At 39.2% G+C, this 8,805-nt stretch overlaps 1 protein-coding gene across 10 annotated transcripts in view; it reads right to left on the bottom strand.

Annotated features, from left to right (window-relative positions):
• Nucleotides 1–1,504: 1,504 nt before the first annotated feature.
• The window catches only part of PALS2 (protein associated with LIN7 2, MAGUK p55 family member), a 65,895-nt gene continuing 58,594 nt past the window's right edge, over nucleotides 1,505–8,805 (bottom strand). For 9 of the 10 annotated variants that reach the window (XM_071560935.1, XM_071560932.1, XM_071560933.1 and 6 more), the window contains one exon: nucleotides 1,505–8,346. In XM_071560935.1, the coding sequence (XP_071417036.1) occupies nucleotides 8,170–8,346 (177 nt within the window). In that variant the 3' untranslated portion in view covers nucleotides 1,505–8,169. The remainder of the gene's footprint in view (nucleotides 8,347–8,805) is intronic. The other variant, XM_071560942.1, reaches the window with a different exon arrangement.

Raw genomic sequence — 8,805 nt, 5'->3', positions numbered from 1 at the left:
TGTACTCTGATCTTCCTTATAGTGTTTTGGTGTGAGCCTTGTGTGCACTATATTGTGTAACTGCTTTCAAGGAGTGATGTGTCACGGATGTAGAAGATGGAACTTGTTTAAAGAGGTAGGAAACCCCCCTGCCCCAGGCTGGGTGTTCCACAGAGATAATTTAAAAAGGTTTTGTTTGTTTCCAGCTGTTTTGGCTTCAGATGTAATTAGGCTTTTGCTTCAGCTTAATCCACTGAATGGGCAGCCTCAGACTGGGGCAACAGGAGAGATGCTTGGGCAAACAGGAGTGTGTTCTGGGCATCCCAGTCTTCCTGCTCGGCCTGAGGATCGCTTGAGTCTGTTGGCTCCTCACCTCGTCTGCTGCCCTGCTTTTAGGATTGATCGGTGCATCTGCAGAAGTCATTGGCTGTGCTTGGGTCTTGGCTTTGTCCCTTTAGGTGCTTTGTGGAAGGGTTTCCCAGCTTTCAGCAGAACTCCTGTGATCACAAAAGCCTCTCTGGAACAGCAGGGAGGGTAGAAGGGCCCTTTTAGAACTGAGTGAGCAGAAAAACTGGACAAAAAAAGAAACACTAAGGCAGGTTGTATGATCACCATTTTCTCTCCAGTTCCTTCTTCCATGCTCTTGAATGCAGGATTGTTATGCACATCAATTTTAGAAATAGCTCAGACAGGGATTAAGAAGATCCAAGAGAGCAAACGAAGCAGTCTGTCTCTCTCAACTTCAGTTCTGCCCTTCTCTAAGCCAAGAACATACTCTCTTCAGGGATCCCATCAAAGCTGCACTGGTCCAAATGAATTCATAATCCACCTCAGAAAAGCTAGATGTGCATCCACTACATCTTGGACAAACCAGCAGTTCTTTGTGACAGGCTAGCCTCATACAGAAAATGATTTAGGGTTAGATATTGTCTTCCCTAGGAAGGGAAATGGTAAAGAGCTGTAGGGTGCTTCAGACAAGGCTGAAGATTGTCTCATAAGAGATTAGATTTTGCACTCTGACTCACCTCCCCAAAATACTACTTCTCTTTGCATTTCCCAGGAGGAAGCGAAAGAATCCATACCTTTGCAATCTGGAAGGCGGGTAGCAGCCTCTTTTTAGAGAGCATATGCTATCTCCAGAGGCCAGCAGGCTCTGCCTTGCTGCCAATAACCAGCATTTACCTCCTTCAGGCTGCTCCATCCTGAAGACCTTGGGCTTTTGTACACTGGCTAATTACAGTGCAGGCCCAGGAGAGTGACTCCCTTGGTGCAGCAGCGCTCTGAAAATAGGGCACCCAGCTTCAGCAATGGTGACATTCACAGGGTGGCTGAAGGGGCCCCAGTGTCTCCCTGTGCCTGGAGTGGGGATTTGGCACACATGAACATCGAGCTAAAGAAGAGCAACTGAAAGAAAAGCAACTTTGCTGAAGACAAAAAGGCAGAGGGTGCACCGACAGCTCCCTGGTACCTTACTTGCCTAATATTCAAGAATATGACAAAAAAGAAGGCAAAAAAGCAAATTACATTTTTTTCAATATTAAATCTTTATTATATACAAAAATATTTTGTTGGGAATTAACAGAATTTCATCATTTTTTACATTAACGTTTTTATGTTTGGCTGCGTTTATTGTGAAAATACTAGCTGTGAAAAAGACCGGGGGGGTGTTTAGAAAACAAGTCACAATTTAAAAACATCCCAAATAGTAGCTGACTTTATCAGTATGAAGTTACAATGCTAACAAGTCCCATATCCTAGGCCTGCTCTACAGTACTATATTCAAACAATTAGGTACTAAATAATTTTTACATTTACATTAAAAAGTTTAGCTGATAGTTAAGATTTTTTTTGTGGAAGTTTTCAACTAAATAAACAATTTTTTTTTAATGGAGAGCAGTTTTGCAAATTTTACAAATGTCAAATTCAGTTTAATTTACTACACTGTAGAAATGAAAAAAAAGAACACAACCCAAACAAAAAACCATGAGAGCTTCCAACCAGCAAAACCAGTTGTGAGAAGAAGCAAGGTAAGGAAATGCATGGTGACAGAGTTCTAATAAATATTTAAACCCAAACACTTACCGAGATCCTACAGTTCTTAGCCTAGTGTAGGGGGAGAGAGTGGAAAACTTGTATTTTAAAATCCACAGAGGTGGTTCCCTTCCTTATACCACAGTGCACAAATGTTACACATGGGCAATATAGGATGGGAGACTGGGGGTGAGGAAGGGATGCTCAATGTGCATTTTCATGGGGTGGGGGTGGGGGAATATATTTCAACAGTTAGGTCACGAACAAATATCAGTCACATTTTTTTGTAGCCAAAAATTTGGCTTCCACTCCTGGAACTGTACAAACAGTGCCATTCACTTTGCTCTATATCATGTGAGAGGTCAAATAACGGAGAAGTTACTTGGGGTTTTGGAAGAGGCTCTACTGTGTTCTAGAAAAATGGCTACTTGAGGAGTAATACTTGGCTCAACCACGAGGACAGCCAAAACTGCAGGGAGGAGCATTAGCATGGAGCTACTGACTTAAAAGGGAAAAGGCTTAATGGGAGAGTTTCCAGGGCTACTTTTAACGATGTTGTCTGACTACTGCCCTAGTAGCAAAAGGAACTTCCTGCCCAATGAACATACAAGGTTCCAAATACTAAGAACAAAACTGATTTACTTCAAGCGCAATTTATTCCATAAAATACAAATATTGCTCAAGCTCTGCTGAATAACTCCTTTTTGTAGGTGAAATTGCCTAACGGCCTTCACCAAGCTGGGGTTTGTTTTTAAGCCTGTACAGGTAAAGCCCAGCTGCAATACCAGCAAATGGACTCAGAATTCAGCAGCTGAAAAAGCAATTATTTGTGGAATAGTATCACACCATGAAGAATTCAGGTAAATTAGTAGATACTGCCTGAATTACTTGCAGTATTTACCACTAAGTTCTGCCTATGTGAGTGTGTGTATATGAGCATACTTTTAGTATGTTTGGAAGCCAATGCTGCCAAAAATTGGGATTAGTTATTTTAGAAGCATTTTTTTCTCTGTTTTTACTTTTAGTGTCTCTCTTGGGCCTAAAACCAGTGAGTTATACCAGTCCTAAATGACTGGTGTTTATATTGCCCACTATTTCCACTACAAGACACGAGTTGAGAATTCCAGACAATTCCCACCAGTAAGCCTGTTAAACATACATGAAAATTAAGAATGACAGGCCAAAAAAAAGAAAGCCAGGAGAAAAAAAAAGAGGCAGGACTTCACTTCAGCACTATCAGTCATGACAATCCACCAAAGCCTGCAAATTAAAGTACCTTTAAGTACAGACAGCCTTTTGAATGGCCTGGGAGAGGTTTCAGGGGGCAGCTGGGAGCTGAGAGGTACTTAAGGCAAGAGGTCTAACAGACTACAAGTCTTTGTATCCAGTAACCACTACGTAGACATCAATAAAGTGATCTCACCACTTTTGCAGATGCAGTATCATGAAGTTTGGCAATAACAATGCGGTACTTTAACTCTTGGGAATTTGGGTGAGGCAGGAAACCCTGCATGAAGCCAACAGTCCATACAGATTTGCGAGACATGACAGAGCTCCAGCTGTTGTTGCCTTCGAGCTGCACCTATGGGCACAACAAGTAACGAACAGGATCTGCCTCAAGGTTCAGTCCAAATGAAGAAGCTGGAGGAAGCCTGGATGGGAAACCAAGGAATAGGTGAAGGAAGTTTGAATTTATGTTCACAGTATTAGCTAATGCGTAAGGACATGTAAGAACCCATGGTTCCTTTTTTCTGGAGTGCTTTGCTCGATTGTCCTCCACTGGTCCTTAAGCACAGCAGAGAGCCAGCTGGGCTCAAGGGGATACCCTAGCCAAGGTTTTTTGGTGTTCCAAAGAGAAAAAAGTTTCCTATTTCTTAGCCGAATCACCCTCTTCAAAACAAAACCAAACACAGATGACTTCCTGAGCACTGAGCTGCAAGCAATTTGTACAGCAAGTCACTTAGGTATGATCTTAGAAGATGCAGAGAGTACAGAGAATGGGGAAATAAATGTCACATTTTGAGCATATCCAAGATGTGACAGTTTATATAAACACAAATTCAAAAGCAATGAGCTGATCTGCCATCCTGCTTCACAAAGCTTTTGTATGACTTAAGTACACAGAGCTGCCCTGATCTGAGAACATGGCACAAGTTATGGATACTGTACTGGTTAAAAATTCGATTTTCCTTGCCTATAAAGGCCTGTGATTCTGCTCCAATTTTACCTTCATTGTACATCTGCAAAACACTTTGAAAGACCTTTATAAATCTATGCAAGATGACATACTCTATTATAATTATCCCACTTTCCATTATAACTATCCCACTAAACTTGGGACTGCATCTTGTCACATGATGCAGAACCTAAAGTAGACCTGCTAGTAACATTTCATAAGGACAGCAAGGTAAATTACCTGCGTACATGCACCAGGGTATTTACATGAGAGTTGAGACTGGTGCACACTTAAGGGAATTTTTGGTGAATTCAGGGAAATAACTTACGGGTCTTGGCATACTGACTGTACTTCTATGTATAACTTTTCATTCACAGGGCAACGACAGTGTTTCTTCTATAAGTCTCTATATGTACAGAATTTTACAGCACCTCATGCACTGTCCAAAACAGATAGAAATTACAGATAAATATAGAATTTTTTAGATTGAAATATATGTATATTTAGAAAAATATACATTAGTAAACACAATAAAGCAGGTAGAGAAGTGTACCAGTTCTAAAGTCTCACATGCAGGTAAATTTCTGGATTAAGTCATGGTAGCTTAGTAATGTGATAACCAACATGAGCATTTTTTGTTTTACCATCCACATACATACATATACACAGACAACTATTTGATAACTTACTTTTCTAAACTACTTAAATATTTATCTTGTGATACATACCACGTATCTTAAACATTTAGCAGCATCTTCACCTCGCTCAGACACACCTATTGTAATCATTAACAGTCAATGTAAAAAGTTTTCCTGTTAGCCTCCAAAAAATGAATGTTTAGTGCAGAATGAGATACATGAAATCCCAGTTATTTCAACTCCTCTGAAATACTTAAAAGAGCCGTTCTCTGAAATGCTTTCACTTGCTCAGAATGAGCGTTTCATGGTATCTTTCTTCCCTAATTGCACAATGTACAGGTCCCTGTCTAACAGCTGATCTAGCATACCCTGGCAGGCAGAGACTGTCACCGCTGTGGATGTGACTGAGATGGCACCAGCATTGTAAGAACCTCCAAGAACACTCTTTTTAAAAAAAAGTAACTGTCATTCTCATCCTAGTCATCCTACCAGGTAGTGACAAACTAAGCAGAGTATCTCACAAAAGTCTGTTTCTGCTAAAAAACAAAACCAAACCCCACCACCACAAAACACAAGCCAAACTCTCTCCCCCTCTCAGCATTAAACACGTGCCTCAAGATTTAACAAACAGATGCAAGGAATGTGGTGTTTGGGTTGTTGTTCTCCTTAAAACCTGGCATGTGGACACTCAGATAAAACCTGCAGACACTTCCACACGATCTTTGCCTGCAACCTAAGCAAGCCATCTTCTCTTATTGCTTAAGAATTGTACTGCTCATTGGCATCTACACTACCACCACCCAGTGCTCAGTCACCAGGCTCCACTGTGCTCACTGCGTGATTTAAACACACAGTGTGAACCTGTGCCAAATGCTAAAGCATTATGCTTTAGCAAATATGCGGCTATTTTGGAGATTGCTAACTAGGGAGACTTTTTCAACAGTATTCTCCCTAGGATGGAAACAAATGGAGCAGAGAGCTTTTCCTGACTAAACCTTAGTGTCCAGGTTTCACGTGTTTCATCTGTTTAAGTAAACCTACGGAAAAAAAGACGAAAGTGATGTTTGCAATATAAAGTACTATGGGGTGTAAACTGACGATTCTTCTCATTCCATTCATTAGGGGAGAGTGAACTCAGCTCACTTTTGGCATCACAAATAAGAGTAATTTTCTAACTCGCAATGAAAAGGCATCATATCTGTCCAGACAGCACATCTTATTTACAGCATATGGAGGTCTCCTATGACACAGTACACAAACACAGTCCAGTCATGTTCAGCATAGAGTGCCAAAAGCAAATCATTAAAATAGCCAAGCAACAGCCCTGCTATCATTTACTGCTACATACAAGACTTGATCCATTTCTCAAAGCAGCCTCTGAGTGATAGGATCACAGAACATGTTTCCTGGGAAAGGAAACTAAGAGTTCCATGCTGGTGCCATGTTTAAAAGCTCTGCCAAACAAACAAAACCAGAGAAAACACATCCTGAAAAGTATAGCAATAAAACAAAGTAGTGGTACAAATTTTCCTTAGATAATTTTAGATTCCCTCTACAAGACTGAAATCTCAGTATCAAGAGCCACAAAGATTTCCCGTGCTATACACAAGTTCAACTGATGTTTTACACATACACTGGGATTTCAAGTCCCCTCTGCCCCTTTTCCCCACAACAACCAACTTTATAGGCTTTGTAAAAATCATCTGTAGTATACAGGTGTTTTGAGGGGGTTTTTAACACACTTTTCCTATACTGCATTAACTCCATCTTTTTTTCTTGTGCACATACAAGTCTTTTGAGAACGCCAGGAAGCAATACTATTTCAGTGTCTAAGCCCGTCTTCCTCCAAAAACAGTTCTGAGGAAGCTGCCTTTTGATAGCATTCTATGTCACACTTGGACGTTTAAAAAGAATCCAGAAGCCAGGTGCCTGTCACTAGATGGAAGAGAAATTAAACAGAGACTTCTTCAGTTTAGACACCTAACCCAGTACGTGATGGTGAATGTGACTATATACAACAGCTGACACTCTAATGTAAAACATGATCACCAAAAGAGCTCATCTGAGCAACAAGCTGTATTTTCATTCTGTTCTCATTAAGTAGAAATTTACATCCACCTAAGTTCTGATTGATGAACTTGAACCTAACATGAATTATATCAGTGACCCTACTGAGGGGAGAATTGTCACTAAATAAAAGGAAATACACCATGAAACAAAAAAGGTATAAACAACGTTGCTTTTTAGCAGTAATCTTCCAATTCACAAGCTATCTAATGAAAAATGCAATTAAAAACAATGTAAGAGAAAGCACAGAAATGCCATTAACACAACACTCATAAAATACAGCAGTTGACCACACAAAAATATTTAAACGATAATTTAGAAGCCACCTAGACATCACAGGAAATGAAGCCACAGATCGATCACTATACAAATACAGAACAATGTTCTAAGAAAAGAAAATGCCTTTTTTTTTCCTTGAAGCAATGTGTTTTCACAAGTGTGAATAAATAGTCCTAAACATTAAGTGTCACCTACAAGGCTCCATATTATCAGATTCTCTCTCAAGCTACTTCATCATTATTCAAATTGCACTGAATTACCTTGCATATGACTTTCTAACATCAGTACTTCAACTCTAATGGGCTAACAGGCTGGCTCCCAAGAAAGCCTAATAAGCAGCTTGCAAGGTATTGCTCTATGCTATTTTAGGAGACAGATATAAGGGAACCTACACAAAAGTTATCTAATCAAGAGATATAAGGAACTTGTGAAACATCAGGAATACACCAACATAAAGCCAAAAGAAGCTGGAGCAATGGAGCTGTTTGTTGCTGCTTGTAGTATTTAAAATTCTGCTCCTATGAAATTTTTATTCTTTAAGGAATTAAAAAAAAAACGAAGAAGTAAGTGTTCTTTCCTAGTAAGAGCTATAGACTTTTGATCAGTTAAACACTGACATTAACAAATTTTACAAAAATTGTTTCAAGTATCCTCTTTTTAATCACAGTGAAAATGTAAGACCAAGATGTACATGTTGAAGTGAATGACTGAAAGTTTCTTAGATGAAAAAGGCAAAGGTACTAAACCAAAACATAGAAAAATGCTTAAACGCATTTCCTTCATGTGATATGAATAGAAAGGTTATCTGTAAAAAGTTAGAAAAATTAAAATAAATTACATATTTAAGTACACTTTCTCTTCAACATTTTTATAAAAATTCAGAACAGTGTACTTTTGAATATACACAGAGTAAAAATGCACAGGTGCTGTAGGTTATCACCGGTATCTACATGTCACATTGGCTGCTGTTATTTGTTACGTAAGCCCCTCTCGAGACCCTCAGTACACCCAGCTGATGGGCACCCACTGCGGCTCCAGCCTCAGCCTCTCAATGGCCGTCTGAAGCTTCTCGAAGGCTTTGTCCAGGTTGTCATTGACAATGGTCAGGTCAAAGTAGTGGTTGTACGCCCTCTGGATCCGGGCACTTTCATCCACTGTTTTTTTCAGATCAGTGTCCTGTGGAAGAGATTTTTAAGGATTACTAAATCAAAATCTTACTAAAGATTTGATGATAAGACTTGGCAAATCCTTATAAATACAGTGAAATATCTTTTCAGTACCATAACTGACTATTTAAAGCTATGTATATACTTTAAAAATAAGTTTTCAGTTTACATTACATCCACATGTAACTTTAGTTAAAATACATTAAAAGGGCCAAAAAAGTTACAAGCTGTGCCAATAATGTTAACTATGGCAAGAAAATGTTTGTGAATCTTGCGATTTTGAAGAAAATCAATAAAAGTGTGTGAACTTTTGCACAACAAAATTTTTGTTTGTAAGCAGTCACAAGATTTGTCCCCCTTTATGATATTTCATATTTTCAAGTCTAGATACAACTGTCAATACAAAAGCCAAAATGAAAAACTAAGTTTGTGAATAGCCTTTCCTTCACAGTAAATGAAGGAAACAAGT

The sequence above is a fragment of the Pithys albifrons genome, chromosome 7 (assembly GCF_047495875.1).
Source record: "Pithys albifrons albifrons isolate INPA30051 chromosome 7, PitAlb_v1, whole genome shotgun sequence".
In the NCBI taxonomy this organism is placed as follows: Eukaryota; Metazoa; Chordata; class Aves; order Passeriformes; family Thamnophilidae; genus Pithys; species Pithys albifrons.
The sequence above is the reverse complement of the archived record's forward strand: the minus strand, read 5'-3'. Positions and strand labels throughout refer to the sequence as shown.